Source organism: Melozone crissalis, unplaced genomic scaffold, assembly GCF_028551555.1.
Source record: "Melozone crissalis strain CALT ecotype California unplaced genomic scaffold, PUWL_Pcris_2 ptg000016l_1, whole genome shotgun sequence".
Taxonomy (NCBI): domain Eukaryota; kingdom Metazoa; phylum Chordata; class Aves; order Passeriformes; family Passerellidae; genus Melozone; species Melozone crissalis.
In genome coordinates, this window is record NW_026535794.1 from 14,086,375 (window position 1) to 14,108,647 (window position 22,273).

Genomic DNA, 22,273 nt, shown 5'->3' on the forward strand with positions numbered 1-22,273 from the left:
AAATGACTTAATGCTTCTTCATCAGAAAAGAGATATTAGAGAAGGAGATATGGACACTTTGCTTTGGAGTTGAAATGAGTTCAAGTTAATGGAAACAAATAAAACATTGAACCATAAGACTACAAATTATTGCTCAATTGAGCTAAGTGAAAGCATGAAATCTTAGAAGCAGAAATGTTTGTCTGTGCCACTGTTTGTTTTTTACATGATAAATGTCAATATGTCATCTGGTGGTGATGTACAGAGGGAGTGGATGGGGAGAGGGTTTCACCAGCAGCCAGGATGGGCAGGGTCAGGCTTCTGCAGGAGCTGGGCATGGGAAAAGGACAGTGCAGCCTTCTGAGAGCAATGCAAGCTCTTTGAAGGGTAGCTTTTACCCAAGAAAAAGGGCCTGGGGGATTCATTTATCTCTGCTGCTGCTTTATGGGCAAAACCCACCCCAAATCGAGCGTACAATAACCACCAGGGCATTAGAGATGTGAAACTGAGAAATCTGTCAGTTCCAATGGGGTTCTCCAGATATACACTAATGTTGCTGTGTTCACAGTCTGGCTGCAAACCTGCCTGAAATTACATGAATTAATCAAGAACTTTGTTTCAGATTGTACTGATTGGTGATATTTTTACTGCTATATGGAATTTGGGTTTGTTTCCAGTGGATGAGGGGGAGATCAATTTAATTGCTTTAGCAGCCCATGAAGTGCATAACAATATCCAGGTCCTCAGTTTTATTACTTTTGTTTGGTTTTTTTTATATTTCTATTTTTATATATATTTATGTATATGTTTTTCCGTAAGTTTTATGTATATGCTATATATAGTCTGTATTCACTTTTTATTGGAAAGTAAAACACGCTACATAAATTTGTGATCCAATTTTATGTTTATGGAAATAATATCTAAAATTCTGTTATCTGGAAGACAGAGGTGAAACAACAGGAGGTGGTTCCTTTTCACAGCCTCAGAATCTCAGTTTTTGTCCTCCCAGCCCTGTGGTCGATATGGACTTTTGTTGCCTTTTTTCGGTTTTAAGTAAAGAGCTTCGATCTTGCTTCATTTTGGCCTTTTTGCTGCCTTTTTTGCTTTTCCCAGAACATTCCCAAAAAGCCAGACATCTTCATCTCCTTTCCACAGTGTTCCTCAGCACCACCTACATTGCTAAATTTCCAAACACTGCAACAGCTGCCTGATGCAGTAGTTTTTCTCATTTTGGCTAGTTTGCTCCTAAAGGGAACTTACTAATATTTCTTGGTTTTATTCTGAAAGAAGACTACTGTAATGTCCACACTCTGTTTCTATCAGTTTTTTTTAAACCTTCACAGTATTAAAATAAACTGTAATTTTTTTCAAGAGCTCCTGAGAAATGTTTTGATTGATGATCATCAGATGCTCTGTGCCTGGCAGGACAGATGCAGCTGAGAGTACATGGAACCTGTGCATTCCCAACCTCCCTGTGCATGGTCCCTTCATTTTCTGTGCTCCCAGTGAGCCCTGGGCAGAGTGGGGCTGGGCAGCAGCTCCTGGGCCCTGGCCTGGCCTTGGGCTGCCACCCAAGCTCCTCCTGCTGCTTTTCCACCAGTTGAAAGTTGCTGGGATTTGTTAGTCCACTCCAGATTCCTCCCAGTATCTACTGTTCCTACTGGTTCTGACACATGAGAATATTATAAAGACACAATCCTGTCCAATCCAAAGGAGGTTTTGGTGGAAAAGGAGTCCAAGGTTGTCATTCATCACCCCCAAGGCCCTTGCCATGTGTTTGTGTGCCAGCAGAAGCTCTTTGCTGTGTGCCTGGGAAATGGATGTGTCCTGGTCTGCCTTAGGAGTGCAGGGCTGCACAGCAAAACAAGGCAAAACATGCAACTTTGCAGGAAAAGTAAGAAAACTAATAATAAAAACTAGGAGCACAGAGAATCTAGAGATGAAGGAATATTTTTATATTTCTTTAAGTTCATCAGAGTATGATTTACAGCAAAAGGTGTGGCATTAGAACCTGCTGTATGAGACAGGGGGGAAAACTATCTTTTAGAAGATCTCAAGGTAAGATGGGATAGCAGCATGATGGAAATCTTTTCCTGGTAACTAAACCTGCAAAGAAAAAACCTTTTAAAGGAAGCCCATTTGCTGAAATGGAAGACAGGCAGTAGAGGGGGTGGTGATACATGAGAAACAGTAAGAAAGAAAACCCAGCTGGGAAAAGAAACCACCAGACCATCTGTACCAAGAAAAGCGTGCACATGACATCCTCTTTTAGACACAATGCCCCACAGAAAGATAGGACTTGCGATTAGTTTCAGAAAAGTATTTCTTTCAGTTTGATTTTAAAACTTGCAAAACTTCTACATGCCACAAATCACTGATGTTCTACCAGGGTCTGTCAGAGGTTTTATAAAGTAATGGAAAATGTTAGAAAATTTGAGACAGTCAGGTCAGAAGACAGGAGCTGCTTTATTTCATGCTTTCCTTTCTTTTGGAGATCATTTCAGTATCTGTTTTTATGGCACAGGAAGGTGTGGGGTGTCCCCTTGCCCTGAGGGAGCTGAGCTGCCCTGGGAGCACCAAGCTTTTGTCCCAGCATCTGGTGGCAGCGAGGTTGTCACTGTGTCACATATGCTTGCACTTTGCTGCTGGGTGGGGCTGAAAGCATTGCTCCCAGAGAGAAACCAGGGGGCTTGGAAAATGTGATGTTCAATTCCCCTTCACTGCAGCTCTTTTAATTCCTGGGGTTTGGGATGTGCTGCAGTAAGCCAGCGCGTTCCTAGAATTGTGCCATTGTAAACAAACACATGGTTATGCACTGGCCCAATCCCTTTGTTTTCCTCCATGGGGTCAACAATATTTTCTTGCATGCAACACAGCTTGATGCCCACAGGCTAAACCTCAGTGCCCTGAGACAGAAACATGAACTTTAACTAAGGGCTGAATAATAAAACAGCCAAGGATTTCACCTCTGGGGCCCTTGAGCAGAAGGTCACTGGGCTGACACTTGGAAAGAGATGTCTGTGTGCTGGAGGTTTGTATGTGTAAATACTGCAGTGAGTGTGACTATGCCCTCTTTACCATGGTTTTCCCAGTGTTCATGGACACTTATCCAGTCTCTTAATCAAATGGTTTTAATGGACTAAAGAAAATGAGTGTGACAGTGCAGAGTTTGGTGATGAGAATTACAGTAGATAGGCTAATTCTGATTAGCCTGGAGATTTTAACTCTGCACTAGAAGCTTCTTTTTATGCTCTAGCACTGGGGGATCTGGAAATATGGAAATATGTAGTATTACATCAGTCATATAAATATTTAGTGTGGTGCTGGAAGCTGTGAAGAAATGTCATGTGGAGATTGACACCAGAAATTCTCTGTTTTCTGTAGTGTTCCCAAAAACATCTGCTCCCAGTTCTGAGGTTACAGTAGTGAGCTAGATGGATCAGGGCTCCTGACACAGCGTGGCAGGTTTTGTGTCCTTATATATATGTTGGCTTAATCTGCCTTGTGGCAGTGGTGCATTTCCAAAGTGCTTATGAGTTATCAAAGGAGGGGGGAACAAAATGTGTAGATTGGAGGGTGAGAATCAACAGGTCTTTTGATGCTTCCATTAAAATTTAGAGCCAGCTTAAGATTGCTACTTAAGTGTTAACAGAAAGGATGTGTGCAACACATTCATGACTATAACTTGGTAGTCAAAACTGTATTTTGACTGAGAAATATTATTTTACTGTTTATTGTACTGGAATTTAGGTGTATTTATAGAATCATGTAGTTTGTGTTTTTGTAGCCTGGCCCACACTCTGCTTGTACTCCTGGCATTAACCTGGCAAACAAGGATTCTGATTGCAGTACAGATATAGAGATGGTGCTGCTGGGAGCAGAGTAGCACCCAGAGTTACTTTTGAATTGGCAAGCTTAGAACTAGTGACACACCAGATCACAGCCATTGATGAAATTCAGCTGATGAGAAAGATGCCCAGCTTAGATAAGTGTTCTAAAAACAGAAACATAACTGTCAGCATGTGCATTTATTTGTAATATTTAGTAGTTCCAAAAGTTTATAGTACTTCATTAAAGTAAAAATGTCAACTTAGGTTATGGCTCACTACTAGCAAGTGTGCTGACGAGTTTTTCAGAATTTCCTGTGTACTTTTTATTTCCCCAGGAAATAAAGGAGGGCAAAATTTGTCTGAAGCCATATCATTCAACTTATATTAAACCCTGTAATGTAATACAATATAGCTGTTGTATTTCTCCACAAAGTTGATTTATTTGCTCCTGGAAAGGCTCTTCTTTGGGAAGGATGTCCTGTAGGAATTTTGGTCCCCAGTACTGTTGATTCTTTGTTACCTGCTGCTCCTGAGTCAGGGAGATGGACCAGATACTCAGAAGTGCTCAGGGAGATGCCTTCCCAGGATGCTGCTCCTGAGCACCTTTTGGGTTTATAGCACTGAGACATTCCCAGAGCCAAAGGAAAAAGGAGATTCAGAAAATTATCTCGGGATTAGAGTGCTAGAAAAGTGATCCTCATGTCACCTTTCCAATCTCTGACTTGCAGCCTCCCGTTGTGCTACGCCCAGCTGCTGGCCCGCTGCTCCGCTTTGGAACAGCCTGGTTGCAAGTTGGGGCAGGTTAGTTTAGGCAACACTTGCTTTGAGAAGTCATTGCCTTCAGACGCCCATGCACACACCTACTGCTTTGTCCATAAATAATTATACGTGCATTAGAGTACTCTGAATCCTAATTATGACCTACATTTAGTAAATTTGAATGAAATTGTGTGTCCATGTTATATTTGGAAATGGGCTTGGTTTTTTTAAAGTTGAAAAAAAAGCCTGAGAGAGGCTGATTTCACTGATAACTTTTACAGTTCTCTCTTTAATCCACCTGTTGTGTCTTCTTGTAACACTTACGTGGCAGGAATTATTTCTATAGGCTTTGAAATGCACCCAGTGCAGCTGCTCATGCTGAGCCACAGACACTGCTGTCTGCAGGGCAGGAGGCAGCCACTGAAGGGGCTGGCAGGAAAGCAGGGCACTTTATGAACCCTCCCTGTCTTGTATGTCAGCCATGCCTAGGAGACCCCTCTTCTTGTTTTCCCTACCTGAACAGTACATGCAATGAGAAATGTTCTGTGAGCTGCAAATAAGTCACAGTAATTCCAGGGTTGGTGTCACACTGAGGAAGAGATCATCCAGTTCTTACTGATAAGGGGAGAATATCTTCACATGGAGAAGGAGGCATTTTTAAATCTAATAACCTAAATGAAAAATGGAGCTTACAGCTCTTAAAATATCTCTGGCTCTGCCAGTGACTCACTCCATGGCCCTAAATGCCCCCCAGACTTCAGCTTCCTCCTCTGTCAGAAGGGGGGATGAATACGTACTTGTGTTTAACTGCGGAGATGATGCAAGACTTAATTAGCTATGTTTGTTGAGAGCTCTGAAAATGTGGAAATGTCACTGCTCTTGATCATCTTGAATAGCTGATGCCTGGCTTGGCAATGTGTTACTGCCAGGCCCCTCTTCAGAAGCGAGTGGGGCATGTGGAATCTCCTGGGTTCGTTTGCCTGCCTGGGTGCACAGCTGAAGCTTGGCTTTACGTGTCTAAGTAGGTGGACAGAAACCTGCTGGTTTCAGGAGGGAGGGTCACATCCCACCTGCTCCTGGTGCACCAGTTCCAGGTTTCCTCTGGGGCCACGTTAGAGAAGGTGCTATGAGTGGCTGCCTCCTTAGCCTGAGGTTACATCTGCCTGCTCTACAACTATGTTTTCTCTTCTGTTTTGTTAACAGGACAGCTCACTGGTGGAGGCTATTAAGAAATTATGGCTCCTCTGGCAGGGCTCCGGCAGCAGCTGTACCAGCAGAGAGCTGCCTAAACTTATAAAAACAAATCAGAGAGGAACATGATCAGAGGAGAAAAACTTCCATGCCAGTGACCAGGACCTTTCAAAGCATGACTTTTTCAAGCCTTTTTTTTTTTTTTTTTTTTTTTTTTTTAGTGAGGCTGTGCTCATTCAATTATCCATTAGCTCATTCTGAGTTTCCTCTTCCTGGGCTCAAGCAACCCTTGGGGAAAACCCTTGTTCAGGGCCAGAGGGTTAGGCAGGCTGCAGGAGGAGGAGGAGGACTCTCCTCAATGAGCTTGTCCTACCATGCTGCAGTGAAGTTTCACACACCCAGGCTGTAAAATGGTTCTCAATGAACTCTTAGGCCCAAATATAGGCAGCTCTTCCTACAGATGTACAAGAGGGAAGGAAATAGAAACATGAGTTTTGGATACGACCACGGACCTTGGCATTTCTTCATACCTGTATTATACAAGAGTCTGCATGCCATTTTTGAACTCATATTTCAAAGGGCTGATGCATTTCACATCCCATGCAGTTCATACATTGCCCACAACTTTACTGTTGTTCGTTTATCAGGTTAAACCCAGGCTCCTTTTCAGAACAGGTGGAGTAACTCTGTGAAGTCACAAAAGCTCTTGGTAGCTTTGTGTCCCATGGACTCTGAGGTGCTACCACTAAGAAGCAGCAGGCAAAATCTCTCCACTTACTGTCAATAGGCTCTAAATCTTAATGGAAGCACCAAAAGACCCATTGTTAGTTGTTTGGGGTCTGAGCAGGACTCAAGCCACTAAACACAAGTTCCCTAAAGAAAGGCAAATGGACTGTGGTATCAAGCTATCAAGCACAGATGGCCCGCAGAGAGAAACGCCCAAGCAAGATGAAATGGTTACAACCTAAAATTAATCTTTCTGTAGTTAACCTCTTGTAATTTTGTGGTCACTGAATTACAGAATAGAAAGAAATGAGGAAAATGCCTGGGGCCAAAGTATGATTTTGGTGATAAGTGATTTGGAAGTAATAATAAAAAAAAAAACTTTGCTGTGCCCACCTAAATATAGGTTAAGAAAATAAAATTTGTTACCTATTGCATACATTTTGACAAAGTTAGGAGTATACACATATAATTAATTGTCTTGGCGGTTTTATTTAAGTGACAGTAATGAGACTTGCAATTCTGTACCTTCCTTTTAAGTTGTATCAGCGTGTCTGTACTTGAAAAATGTGAACAGGTTTGTTGGAAAATCTTGCTGTGATTGGCCAAGTTTTTATAAGTTGCAGCCTGATCCAGTTTGAACATCTAGATAAATATTAACCACTCTCAGGCAGAAAATCAATATCGGCTTTATTTTGGTTTCTTTTTCACCCTGTGACTAGTCTGCCACAGGTAGGTCATGCCACCCTTCCTACCCACCTCTAAAATATGTATATATTTCTCTTTCTCCAATGGAGGAAGACAAAATGAAGACCTCATAGGGTGACCTGGCAATTCCTCCAAGGTGCAGTGCCACGTGGCACACAGGAACGTTCATCTCCCGACCTCTGTGAAAGAGCAGAACGGTTTTTCAATTTTACTTTTACAAGAACGCAATGCCATTGCTACTACCTCTCTTCCCTCCTCCCCCATTTATCTCTACCCTGCTGAAGATGAGCTTTCCATTCCTGCTTTTCTCATATCACCCCAACACTCTCGGGCTGCCCTGGGCCCCCTCCCTGGGCTCGCTCTCAGCAGGTTGTGGTGGGCGGTCGTCTTGCTCCGAGCTCCTCAAGCTGGAGAACTCTGCCAGAGTGAATCACTTTGCTGCCTTATTACAGCAGTTAGAAGCAAGCCAAAACTTGCCATTCACCAGGTAACTTTCATTTTGTTCCCCACATTGTTTCTTTGCCCTTGGCTTCCAGAGCTGAGGTATTTTTCTCCTCTGCCAGCTCTGCTCGGATCCAAAAACAGGCTGAGTGAAGTAGTTACTAAAACTGTCTGAATTCAGGTTACTGCTTTACTATTTGCAGTTATCTATCTTTTAAACATGCTGGACTCTTCTGGTTGACATGAACAGTCAAGTTCAGTGCTGTGGGTTATTTCACAGTCTGATGAGAAACTGGTGATGAAATAAGGTGTGTCTGTGGCACAGTCCTGTTTATTTATAATCAAAGCCTTGTTTTCCACTACTATAGGGTAGATCTTAAGCAGCAACAGTTTTTCAGATCTAAATCCTTTTTCAGGCTCACTCAAGCCTATTTGTGAGGCTTTTTCTTGGGTACATATACTCTTATATGCTTCTATTGCTTGCTCTCTCAGCTTCATGAACTTCCAATTCCTCTTCATCTAAAACAGTTCCAATTCCTCTTCATTGCAAAACAATACTAAAGAAACCAGTCCTTTTACATGTGTCTCTATTTTGGGTAGTGATACATGGAATGTGTGTCATAAAGCAGAGTTGCAGCTCCTCTTCCTATTCAGCCCACTTGATTACAGATATTAACATGGTCAGATGGGAAATCATTGCATCTCTAGGGAGAAGTGAGAGCAGGCAGGTAGGGCAGACAGTGCCTGTGTCCAAGTTGCTTTTGGCAAGAGAAGACTTTGGCCAGAGAGAAAGGTGTCAAGAGGAAGAAGAAAACTGGTCCTATCAGCCTCAGAGATCCTTATTGTTCCCTGGGTTGCAGGAGAAAAAGGAGGTGCTTGAGATAATAGATTGGGGTTTTGGGCAGGGAGGTGTTTGGCTGTGTTTTCTCCAGGGCAGTGGTGCCTTACCAGGTGTGTCTCACCATCAAGTGAAATGCTTCTATAAAATGAGTGCTGAGGATATCTGCACTGCTGGAAGCTGGAAGAGCAAACTGGATTAGGCAGCTCGTGGAACAAAGCTCAGGAGTCCAGAGGAAGATCTGCCCCCAGGGAGGGCAGGACTGCCTGGATGCGTGAGTTACTGCTGGGGAGCAGTGTAATCCTCAGAGCAGATATTCAAATATGAGTATGAGCCTGAGCCTCATGACAGTGAGCCAGATTTTCCTGCAGTGTGAAGGCAATCAGACTCTGGATGGATCCCTTCCACTCCACTGTGGATGCTAAAGATCAGTTGGAAATGTGCTCTCTTCTAAGTGAAGGGTGCTGGACTGAAGGCTTTGTCATGGGGACACCTTTACTGAAAATGACCACCAACACTCTCTGCTGTGGCTGATGCAACTGATAGCTCTGATATATCTTTTATTTCACATCAGAAAACCTTTGACTGTCAGTTCTAATGGCTGGATGCTGTTCTTTGACCAGTGGAAGGTCCAGTGCAAAAACCAATATATTCTTCTTCTGCCCTTCAGTAAAATCCCCATAGTTCAATGATACATAAATATACTGCATTTCATCTGTTTGTTTAAAGTTTTCACTACAATTATCAAAACACTCTGGGGAAAGCCAAGAAATAAATTATGCTTCAAATAACTATCCTGCCTCTGGTTAGTAAGGTAACACAATATACACTTTTCCTCAAGGCTTTCCAGAGTTTGTAAATACTAAAAAAGTGTATTTGTGCCCAAGAAAGTACAACAGAAGACTATTCAGAGCTGAGTTTGTGCCCTCCAATAAGAAGTTAATGGCTTCCCTGTTTTGATGTATAAGAAAGCTTATTAATTTCCTTAGCTGTGGTACCAAAGATATATTGAATAATTTTGTGTGCATGGAAGTGCTGACTCCACAGCAGAATAGGCAGACACCAGAAAAATGATGTTCTTGATCCTTCTGCCTATACAGTGCTGGTTCTGTGAAGAGAAAACTTTGCCTACTCATTAGTGCTGCAAAACAAGTGTGCTAACAATGATTAAATCAACCCCCCTCCAGTCAAACCAGTAATGTTTTGTTCCACTGAGTTAGAGTAGGCATAAGGCACTACACAAGTGAAATCTAGAGCAGCATCTCCCATGTCTGATAAGTCTGGCACTTTTCACCATCACTAAAATTATCTCCAGCCTCCCACGCACTAAAGCAGGGCTTTACAATGAGCTCCACAAGTGCCAGGGAGAAGAGTCTCCCAACGATGCCAGCAGCTACAGCAGAGTTTATCCTTCTGTATTTGCAGAGAAAGGTCTGGATTCTTCCTGTTCCACTTGGGCAGCCTCAGGGAAAGGCCTCACTCAGCCCATGTGTCTGGATATTTGGTTCTGTGTCCCTTCTGTGGGCACTGTGATTAAAGGGGAGCTTTACCTTTTCTTTAGCAGCTGGAGAAATTTGAGACCACAGAGGACTGTGGCTTCAGGGATGGCTATTTCTCAGCTCTGGTGATTAGTTGCAAGTGATATTTAGAGAGGACAAAACTGCCCAAACTGAAGAAGGCTGCATTTAAAAAGATGAACAAAGGAGAAATCATGGTAGTGATGGGAGACCAGAGCTGCAATGTTAGCAAAAAGAAGCTCCTGCAAGGGCTTTATATACACAGCTCTCACATCCCTCAGCTGGGCGTGTGTTTGTGTTTGCATTAGGGATAAAAAGATTTTATTACTAAGCAGCTGTGAATTATTGACTATATCATGGATCAGCATACATAAAGAGAAAACAAAAATAGAAGGAGGAATATCAATATTGCATAAGCAATACAGAAAAACTGAAAAAATGTCAAAGCGAATAGGTGAAATTATGATCTGATGAAACAGAGAAATGTGCAACTAGAAAAAGTTAGAAAAATTTATCATATCTGAAAAGCTTGACACAAGAGAGTATATATATTAATATATACAAGAGAGTATATAATATTATATATTAAAAGAAGCAAGAGAGCATATTTAGTGCATAGTAATTAAAACTGCAAGAAGATGCTGTGAATACAAAGCTGTCCTGTAAAGGTGGGCAAAATATATAAAATATTTTCATGATGAACAGCAGGAATCTGAATTCACAGTTGTCACAAGAGAAGAACAAGTTCAGGTAATTACTACATACAAAACAGATGCCAGGCAGTATGGAAGAAGGAAGAGCTCTACACCTAGGAGATGTTTCTTGTGTGAAAAAAACCACAATCTTGAACAGGGACATGAATAGAAGGATCTGACTGAGGATGGAGAGGATGAGATCAAACCAAAAATTTCTCAGGAAAAAATCACTCCCTGCACCAGCTCTCTGATGAGGCTGTTATTTAACCAGTGGGCCTTGTGGCAGAAGTGTAATCCTATGCAAATATTGGGAGTTCAATTACTGACCTAAGTCATGTAATGTATGAGCAGTCACATTGACTACCTTACCTTTACCAATTTGCCCATGTTCATGGCATTCAAATCAGCCATTTCACAGTGAATTTCAGTGCTTATGTGACTGACCTAAAAACCATCGAATTAAAACATTAATTTGTATAATAATTTTTTTTTCAATTTTTTATACAATCTAGGTGCTTAAAGCACACTCTGGCAAGTACTCTCTCTCTTGGTAGAGATCCAAGTATATGAAAATATGCAGAGACAGTTAATTTCCAGAATTAATACAGTGTAAAAAAATAAGACATTTATACAATATTGCTAATAGGAAAAAAAATATTCACATACGTTGCTTGCAGTTGAGAAAAAATTAAAGCAAACCTAAGAGAACGCATGAAAGTGGAAGTCAAGTACACACTAAATATGCTAAAAATTCCTTCTAGATCTAAACCAGATTGAGATCTACAGATGGTAAGTGGTGGATATTTAGTGTTTCAGAAAATTTAGATCTATAGACTTGCACAGATGACCCTCAAGCATTGCTACCACCTTCTCTATGTCTGAACCATGCAATTGAAAGGGTGTGAAGGGCTCTGTTCTGGACAGGGTGCCTGTAATGGTCCCCACAGTGCTGAAAGAAGCAGGATGAAATCTCAGAGCTGTTAATCCTGGAAGACCAAACCAGATACCCTGACAGAAGGGACACCTCACGGAGCAGGCAGCCCAAAGCTGTACCCAGTGACTGCTCTGTGTCCTGCCAGGGCCAAGGACAAACCAGCAGCACAAAAAGCAGCTCCTGAGCTGCTCCAGTTTAGTTGCTGGGATTTTACTGTGCCTTGGCTGTTTCAGTGCCTTGGGACACTGTGAGTGGCACTGCTGTGATTCAGAGTGTGTCAGCTGGCTGTCGGGTCAGTGACCTGCAGGAGTGAGGGGGAGGAATCCCCAGGCAGGACAAACTGCTCCTCTCCAGCTTTAAGGTACCCGTGTCCATCGCAGCTGCACTTTGTGACAGTAAGAACTGGAAGACTTGGGCTCCCTCCACATCCCTGCTCAGGAGCTTTAGACTTTGAAATCTATTGCAGGCGGAAAAAGTATAGAGAAAACAGCATTCATTGCATTCTTATTTCAAGCTGTGAGCTGGGTAAACATAGGATTCTGCAGGAAAAAAAGTTGAAAAACTTTGGCAGTGTATTGATAATTCTTGCGAGAAAGAAAACACATTTGCAAAGCCCTATGTGAAACAAATCACCCACCATGTTACCAGTTTAACAGCTTAAGAAGAAATTGTTTTCCCTGATAGAAAATAATTGTTTCACCCCAGCAGATGTAAATGATTGAACTCTTGTAAGAGCCTATACGTAACTAAACTCTTTGTTGGCTTCTCTGTGTGCTGGTTTTGGCTGGGGTAGAGTTAATTTTCTTCATAGTAGCTGATATGGGGTTATGTTTTGGATTTGTGCTGGAAACAGGTGAAGTTGTAATTTCTGTGGTGTAAGAAAGACAATGTTTGAGTCCTTGAGAGCAATCATGGCTTCTTTGGGGATGATGCACTTGCATGCCAGAATCAGTGTTTTATTTCTACTGTCTTTTTGTATGAAGCAGCATCCTGCACTAGTGAGTCTCTGTACTGTAACTCATCAGTCTGAGACATAATTTAAGTTCTTAGTAATTTATTTGTAATAATTTTTTTTTTCCAAAAGAGAATATAAACTTTAGATAACTTACTGAGGTAATGTAATATGTATATATGTATCTATATATATGTGCGTGTGTATATATATATATATATATATAAATGCACACTTATTCCATATGAGGGAACAGTTTTTAAAACTATAATAAACTGAAATCCTAGAAATCCTAGAACAGGTGACATGATAAATGAAGGTGCAGTGTCAGCTGGATTAGTGTGGAGCCACAGTGTGATCTTTGGCAAATTAGAAGGCTCCTGAGTTGCTAATTCCAGCTGCAGGAAGATTGGTAGAGCTAATCTTGTCCATCTGATCTATCTGTTTTGGCTTGGATGTATGAATTAATCTGCTTTAAATTCTTCTCTCAAATCTGAACACACAGCCCTTGCTGACAGTAGCAGGACCTGTGCTCAGGTGTGGTCCTGAAGACCATTCTGTAATTATAACGTGTGGGAAATGTTGGTTTCTAGAGACACTCCTAAGTGTTTCCTGGAGCCCTGCAATGTCAGTTGCTGAAGGGCCTTTTTGCCCAGTGAAACAAGATCAGACCTGAGTGAAGACTTCATTTTGGCACTGAGCAGTGGCTCTCAAGCTGTTTTACTGCTGCTCTCCACAGACACACTCCTGCAGCGTGCTCTAGTCCATGTGTCATTATAGTCAACAACAGATTAAAACCCAAAAGATGGCCTTATCAAGTGATTTTGTTGTCATTGCTTTTAGCTCTATTCACCTGTTGCACCTTGATGGGCCTGATATCCTACCTCTGCCAGGGCTAGTTACTTGACTTTGTATTGGAGAATAGAGCTTGGCTTTGATTACAGGTTTTGAATCTTTGCAGATCAATTTAAGCTGTCGTGCTTCTTCTGTGAGGAATCAAAACATGGTGTATGACACTGTACTGAATTTTGGAAAACCTACCCACTTACTGTCATAATCTTTTCAGTCTTGAATTAAATAGATTACTGGTGGCATGTCACAATCTGTCATGTATTTTAGCTCTTGGGGATTCTCCTATTTCATGTGAGTCTTCCTTTCTACTGATTTCAGCAGCTGCAAATACTTTTAAGCAAGGCAACAAGAAGGGAAGGCAATAAAAGGATGTGAGATGGAAAGAGAAGTGGGACTGAGTATGGAAAAGAGAATAAAATAGAGAAAGAGGAGGGGAAGAAAGAAAATTTTGAGGCTAATGAAAGGAAAATAAGAGAAATCAGAATGAAAGAGATCATGTGTGACCTCTTTCTGGTTATTTTTTTCTTATATGTTGTCTCCTCTAAGCCAAGAACTATCTTAAAAGCAGTGTTCAAATTTCAACTGTTTGCTTTTGCCCCATTCCTCTTTCAAGAACGTGATTCTGGTCATAGCATGTATTTGGAAATTTTTGGAAGTTTTCAGTGAGTAGCTCTGCTGCAGCAGTGAAGGAGATCTTGTATATCCTGGTCACACTCCCTGCAAGGAAATGTGTAACACATTCCCTGCTGGTCCTTCATGCTTTGACACTTTGCTGGCCTGTGCCCTGGAAAAGGCTTTCTGCAGGTGCCATGGGACTTTGCTCAGGAGCAAATATTTATGCAGGAGTGATAGCATGTGTTTGCAGCAGGAGTGTATTTAACCCCATGTGTAACAGAGATGAATGTGTTCCAAGTGCATGTCCATATTCTTATCCCTCTTAATTCTTGAGCAAAGTGGAAAGTCTCTGCTGTACTATCCTTACCCCATGCAGTCCTCCCTATTACCATCAACACAAGGAGAAGCTGAGCAAGGGACATATTTCCCTTCAAGCTTTATCAATGTTTTCCTGCAAACATCAAGATAACATGTTTTTGAAAGCCATGACACTTTCAGTCCAGCGAGGATGAGAACAGGGTGTGAAATTAAACAGTTTCCTAAAGAGGAGCACCAGCTGAGAAATACATCCTTAATATGTTTATAAACCACATGAATAATTTGTGTGGCAGAATATATGTTCTATCATGTTTTGCTAGGCCTTTTGACTAACATATCCCGTGGGTGTTCCTCTTCATGTCACAGGAAAGTATTTTTTCAGGAATGCTCATCAATAGATAAAACCTGATAGTGGCAAATAACTTGGCATAGCTTCTCTTCAGCAAATGGGTTCCTCTGGCAGTATCTGAATTTGTTCCACCTCTGGCAAGTACTTGTCAAATGAGCCCAGTACTGTAGCTCTGTGTTGATATTGTTTATTTGTTATTTGGGTAGAGTAGGTAAGGCCCGAGGGCTTGATCCAAAGCCCACAGAAGTCAGTGAAAAGATCCCACAGGCCTTTTTTAGTCACTGGAATTCTGTATTCTGTGTTTCAGAGCTTGGAAATCTGTGCCAAGAACTTCATCAATAACTGAAAGGCTGGAAGAAATGCAAAGAGCAAACTTCTGGACAGGCAGAATGAAAAAAAAGAGAAGGAAAATATCCAATAAATTCTTACAAGAAACAAAATGTCCCCAAGTGGCTTTTATAGGTGAGGCTTAAAAGTGAAGTAACTTCTGACATTTTCAAGGAAGTACCAGGCTTCTAAAAGCTTTAAGACAAAACTGAAATGGACACTCTAGAGTCTCAAAATCACATATTCTACAAGTACCCTTTAGTTCAGTCTTCTGCATATTAAACACATTCACCTAAATTTCTGAGGCTGCTTTTAAATCTCTTAAATTCTGCTATTTTTAATAACTTTGTTTTTACAATTTTTAATAGTTGCTGGTAATTGAAAAGTTACTACAAATATAATTTTACTGATAATATGGTTATATGTTTGTGTTAAATATTTTAGGGCTAGGCAGCAATGACCCCTCTACTTATATTATCTAGTATTTTCCATGGTAGGAAATATGATGTTTAGTTTTTAATTGTTTAGGTGTTGGGAAGCTTTGATGACTGAATGCCTGGAGCTGCCCTTTGAAATTGGTCAGGGAAAAAATTCCAAATCTGTATAAGTGCTTCTTCTTTGTCCTGTGAAATTATCCAGGGATTTTCTGGTTTCAGCTGCTGACATTCAGTGTTCCTGTTCTCCCTTTTCCTTTCCTCTGTAAAGATTGCTGAATAATTCTCATGATTCTGCTTCCTTACCTGTGGATTGCCTTTAAGGACCCACACCAAAAAGTAACAATATATTTTAGTTCAAGCCTTCCCAGATCTCAGCTTAATAAGCTATTAGTTGATATAAGTTAGAGAAAGCAATTCCATTTAAACAGTTCCATGATGGCTGAAAACCACCAGAGCATTGTCAAGAAAACTATTCAAAATCCTTGAACTTAATTCTTTTAAAAACAGCAAAAGACTAGTATAGATACAGAAAAAGAGAGTAGTGAATTTACCTATACACATTCTTTAGCCCTAAACACCTTCCCACTACCTCAAGTTGCTTAAGACACAGGTTGGAGCCCCTGGAAAGGGTAACAGTCTTGTGGCTTTTCTTGAAAACCATACATTGTTCTTTGCTACAATTTCCTTCTTCTATTATACCACAAAGAAAGTTCTTGTCTTCCCAAATTTCTGTGTCTGCATCCTCTAAGTCTGACATTAATACATATGTGATTCTTTGACTACCTTTTACTGATTTGAGGGTTTTTCAGTCCTGAAATCCCAGATCCTTTTGAGAAGTTGTAGAAAATAAGTTTTTATTCTTTTTTTTTTTTTTCAGATCAAGGCTAGCCACAATTATTTAATAAGCTTTAATAATTTTCTAATTCATAAAATAAAACCCCTAACTGCTTTGTCCAAGAACCATCAGTATGGCAGGAGAAAAGTCACAAAATATAACAGCTGAGAAATCAACCCACTCCTATAGCTGAAAGGTTATCCATGGAAAGATCTCAGTTGCAGACATGTTTACTTTGATTATATTTCTACCTCAAAATGTAAATGATTCCAACTTTAAATTCAGAATTTTGAAGAAGTTAAGGCTTTACCTAATAACTCAGCAGAAGTGTTATAGCAGGTAGCTATCTTAAATCAATAAAAGTAGTACTGTTTGGATTATCCCTAAGGCATTTTCACAAATGGCACTTTAAAAAAACACCTGTAATTCTTCAAGGAATATTCATGCTGTTCAGTTTGACACTGGTCTTTCTACAGTACTGAATGACCTTAAATTAGCTTAAGGAAATATCTATATTTAAAATAGAGAGAACTTATAGCATGCTGTACCTGGAGTTGGTATTTTATTGTGAAACCAGGGAATATCTGTATGCCATGAAAAGACTACTAAACCTGAACACATCCAGAATTATTCCATGGCAATTCTCTGATGTAGAGTATAAAGGTGGGATAAACTGTTACATAGCTCTGGAAATCAGCATCATTCCACTGTCTGAATATTTTAACATTCACATGAAAAAGGCTTTTTTATAATGTGCATTTAATTGCAAGATTCTCGCTCCTTGCATGTTTGCAGTGTCTATGCTGGGGCTTTCAGCTGTTTGGCTGTTTTGAACAAACTGGTGATCAGTAGTGGTTGCAAGCTCTGATTCCCTCCATCCCATGCTCCACCACCTTCCTGTGAGACAGATGATGTCTTCATGGAAATCCTCCAGCAATGTACTGTTAATAAATGAATTGTCAGGTTCTGTGGAATGTTAGCTCAGGAAAGTTCAACATCCAGAATTATATTATGTGCCACCCATATTGCAGCGTGGATAGTAATTGTAATTTTTGTAAACCAGCAACTCTTGCCAATTCTTCTCCTGATTAGTATAATCCTTTTCTCATAATCTCTTATAATAATGTTTTATACTTCATTTATCTTACATAATTAGACCTCATACAATCTCACAGCCTTGTTAGATTTGTTTTTTAAAGTTCATTCTTGCTTTTAAGGAAGAAAAAACAAAAACTATAGGTAGTAAATTTTATTAAAATGTTTTCAGAATTATGTATGTATAACTTGTGTGTGTATCTAGTGGGGAAGAAACTCAAATCTTGGAGGTTCTCATTCCTGTTTGGTATGTCACTATTCCTGTGCAAGTCTTTAAGTTTTGGCCTCAATTAGATCCCAGGATAGACCGGTTTTTTTGTACTTCATTACTGATTTCTCCCATTTCACACATTTAATGGAAAAACTATCAATATTTCTTTCTAAACTGGTGGAGTTTTTTTCCAGGAGAGTGTTAGAACAGCTGGGAAAACTGCCAAGTAACTTGTTAAAGACAGTGGGAGCAGGAATTAAATCACAGAAAAACATGAAAAACCTGTAGCTGTGCCTGAACAGTGAAATAGTTACTGTTGACCCACAACAGTATTAAGCTTTATAAATATCAAGTTTTAGAGCAGTGTGGTAAAGCTTCTAATATGCAACATTATGTTTTAGCAGATAAATGCAAATGACAGCCAAAGTATAATGTGGAATATTACAAAGTCTATGACATTGTAAATCCTTGTTAAAAACAGCCTGGGAAGAGGCTCTACTGACTTCACATTTTCAGAGTCCTTTCTGCAAGCTTCTAAGGTGATGTATATTAAACCAAGGATTTACAGCTCTTTCATGCTTTCCCAGCAGCTCTTATGATCACCTAGAAAGTACAGAAGCAGCAGGTTACAGGACATTTTCATCTTTTTCCAATAATAAACTTGATGAGCTATGGCCATAAAAACTGCAGAGTGTACTCAGTTGTCTCAGTCATGAGCTGTAAACTGTTTACACCAGATTTATTTTGTTTCTGCCTTTCTGAGCTCCTGCATGCTGTCTTTATTCCACACAAGTGAACACTGGGGATATGACAAAATATAACATGGCAGGTGTGCTTGTTTCCTGCTTTAAAAGACAGACTATTTCTCATATTAAATTCAGATATATTAGTCCAGATAACTCAGGTGGGTAACTAATAAAACTGGCATCTAAGCTAAAAATTATCTGTAGGTCAGGAAATTAATTCTTTGATCTTGTGAGTGTCCCAAAGCTTTCCAAAACTGAAATGAATAGAAAAGGTTCTATGGATTTCAATGAAATTGAACAATATGCATGGAACCGAATTAATATAAACTGACTCCTCCATTTTCCATACTGGAAACTCCTAACTAGAATGCAAAGGGTTAGGGATGCCATTCTCACCCTTGACTTAACAGGGCAATAATTCTACCTTTGATGTTTTAAAAACATCATTAATCCTGCTCCTTACCTCTGTACCTACTAAACCGCAGACAGCTTTGCCATTTGTACCAGGTTTGAAGTTCTTAAATTTACTAATACTGTTGCTAAGGGAACAAGAGCACTCTGCCAGCTGGGACAGCTGCTGGGCAGGGAGCACCAGAGGACACGTGCTGAGTTGTCCGGTGTTGTAGAAGGATGTTGACATTATGTGCTACAAAGATTGCTTGAATTTCACATCTTTAGTGCTGTGTGTAAATTCAGGAAAAAAAAAAAAAAAAGAAAAAGGAGAAAGTTTTTTCCACTGCTTTCCTGTCCTCCAAACTCTGCTTTCACTCTGGTTAAACTGTTTTACCATTTCTACACAAAAGATATATATTGTCAAGCCACACTGAATGACCAATGAACTGTGCAATTCCATTGTCCTCAATGAAATCCGTGGAAAAAAGTGCACGGTATCTATAAACCCCTATGACTTCTGACGGCTTTGCGGAGGAGATTGCTCAGCGGTTCCATTGATGCCGGTGTTACTGATGATGCAGGAGGTTTTGCACAGTGTAGGTCCTGTTGCGTTAACAGATGCCCCAAAGCCCAGGAAGGCCATCGGATTTCGGCCGTGAGCGGTGGCTGTGTACCCCGGACACTGGGAGGAACAGCAGACCGCCGTGCTGCCCTGCCGAGCGCCTTCTCTTTCCCCGGAGCCGCGTACCTGAGGCAGGGCGGCGGCAGAAGGGGCAGCAGCGGTGCCCGCTCTCCCCGGTGCACCAGCCAGGGCCGAGAACCGGGATTTCGTGGGGCTCCTTGTGCCAGTGCCACCCCGGCTCCGCATCCCCGGAACCCGGCGGGGCAGAGCGATCCGGGGGCATCCGCAGCCCCTCGGGCTCGCTGGGGGCACTCTCTCCTACCGTGTGCAGGGCCCGGCGGCTCCCCCGCCCCGTCCGCGCTGCCGGCGCCCCGCGGAGCCGGCCGGCTGCCCCCGCCCCGCCGCACCGCCCCACGCCTCCGGAGCGGGAGCCAGCGCCGCCGCCGCCCCGCCCGCCGCCGCTGCGCGCCGGGGCAGGAGCCGAGCAGGTGGCCGCGGGCAGCGCCGCGGCATGTGAGCGGCCCCCGGCCCTCGGGAAGGCAGCACCGGCCCCGTCCTGCGCTGCCCTCCCTTCCCCGCGCCTCGGCGGGCCGGCCGCGACGCCGGGGCGGAGGCAGGGCGCCCGCAGCGGCAGCCCGGCGGCCGCCGGGGGCTGAGCGCCGCGCCCCGCCGGGGGGCGGCCGTGGCGGAGGGCGGAGGGGAAGAGGAGGAGGAGGAGGAGGAGGAAGGCTGCGCGGGGCCGGAGGGACGCGAGAGCCCCCCGGCCGCACAGGATGAAAGTCACGGTGTGCTTCGGGAGGACGCGGGTGGTCGTGCCCTGCGGGGACGGGAACATGAAAGTTTTCAGCTTGATCCAGCAAGCGGTGACCCGGTACAAGAAGGCGATCGCCAAGGTGAGGGGCGCGGGGAGCGGCGCCCGCGATCAATATGGCGCTTCCCGGAGTGGGGAGGGAAGAGAGGGGGAAAGTCCGGGCTGCCCCGCCGGGGGGAGCGGCGGGAGCGGGGCCGGGGGAGGCCGGTGGCGGCCGGTGGCGGCGGCGGAGCCCGCGGGGAGCGAGTGCTCGGCGCCACCGCAGGGAGCGGGGGCCGGGGGGGCTCGGCCCCTCCGCAGCGGCCAGCGCGGCCCCTCCGCGGCTCCCCGCGGGCGCCTGGCGGGCCTCGGCCCTTTGTTCGCCGGTGCCCGGCGGCTCCCGGGGGTGTCGGTGCGGGAGCCGCCCGAACCCGGCCGGCGGAGCAGCGCGGGGGCCGGCGGTGCCGGCTCTGCCCCGGGCGGGCGGCGGGGCCGAGGCGCAGCGGGCCGGGCGGGAGTCGCCGCGGAGGGCTGGAACTCCAGCTCCAGGCTTCCCGGCCCTCCAGGCCCGGCGCTGAGGGCGGTGCGAGGGGACCCCGCCGCAGGGGCGTCCGGCAGCGCCCGCGGGCCGCCCCCCGCGCCGGGCGAGGCTCGGAGGGCCCGCAGCAGCAGCGCGGCCGCCCGGGCACCTCCGCGTCCGGCACACCGCGGGGGAGGCTGCGCTGCGCGCTGCGGGACGCTCCGCCGTGCCCCGGGTGCGGGGGGCGCCGGCCCGGCCCCCGGCACAGCCCCACAGCCGCCCGCGCCGGCCTCTCGCAGCCCCATGTTGAAATCCCGGGCTGTGCGTGTGCAGGCAGTTGCAGACTTGGCTTGCCCTCCATGGGCAACTTGTTGGGCTTTGAGTTTCTTCCCTTCTTTTTTTTTTTTTTTTTTTTTGATTTTTCCTTTCTCTCTTTCCTCCCTTCCTCCCTTCCCCCCCCCCCCCCCCCCCCGTACTTTCTTGTTGCTGCAAACTTCTTTTTAGTCAACTGGTTTTTTGAGCAGTATGACCATCGCTGGCTGAGAAATTCAGCAGTGCCCTTCCCCTTTCCTCTGCCTTATCGATCTAAGAAGTTTTAGTGTGCTTTTCCCACTCATCCCTTCTGAGACATTTTACACTTCTGATCCTGGAAGTTTTACTTTGGCAAATGCAGACTGCCAGGTTGTCCTGAAACATGCAGTGGAAGGAATATTGTGAACATTTCGTTGATTGGTTTGAAGTGATTCCTGAGAAAATTTTTAAAATCCCAAATGCTGGAAGGAGAAAAGTGACTGAGTTTCCCATCACCTCCCCACCTGATTCCTAAAGTGCATGGTTTTGAAGACAGCAAACATATTCTGATTCCATCTGGAAAAAGAGAAAAATGATTCTCGAGGATATGGCTGTGGCTGCATACCAGCTGTCATTCATATACAGCAGTTAATGCATATGGCAGTCTACTTGTATATGGGAGTCTGGGGCTGAAAGTACCTCTCTGGTTAAGGTAAAGCAGTGATCAGTAAAGTGAGACTGTTTGTGGAACACTGAATGCCTCATTGGGCCATTCAGATGAGAAATGTTTGCAGCATTTGATCTTCAGTATTACAGCATTAATAAAAGTAATTATTTTGCTGTGTTTTGTTCCAAAACTGGCCCGTGTAACTCCTGTGGCAATGGACTGCATCGTGGCTTCCAAGTATTTAGTTACATTGAGGGGTGGCAGTTGCATTCTGCAGCATAATGTTAACCCCGGGAGGGATTGAAGTTATAAGCACAGGGGAGGCACACAGCAGTCACCAGGAAAAGGTTACATCATTGCAAATTTCAGTTCAGAACAAAAGTGGCCCACCTGTGGAAGCCTGGGAGGGAAAAAAAGTAACTCTTAATCTGGCCATGTACTTGTTAAAGGGACAGCCAGAGGGGCAGCCAGACTTTGTCTGGTCCCTATATCAAAAGCTCTGCATCCTGGGTTAAAATGACATGGTGGTTTTATTTATTAGTATTTATATGGTGGTTATGCTAAATGCCACTGGTGTGGACATGAGGTAGCTGCAATTACTGAGATTGTTTCTATTAGATGGAAATTCTGTGGTTGAA

The 22,273-nt window shown here is 43.5% G+C and overlaps 1 protein-coding gene across 12 annotated transcripts in view; it reads left to right on the plus strand.

Moving 5' to 3' along the window:
• Positions 1-20,083: 20,083 nt before the first annotated feature.
• Positions 20,084-22,273, plus strand: part of PARD3 (par-3 family cell polarity regulator) — a 445,695-nt gene continuing 443,505 nt past the window's right edge. For all 12 annotated transcript variants that reach the window (XM_054273679.1, XM_054273683.1, XM_054273680.1 and 9 more), the window contains exon 1: positions 20,084-20,260. In XM_054273679.1, coding sequence (XP_054129654.1) covers positions 20,141-20,260 — 120 coding nt within the window. In that variant the 5' untranslated portion in view covers positions 20,084-20,140. The remainder of the gene's footprint in view (positions 20,261-22,273) is intronic.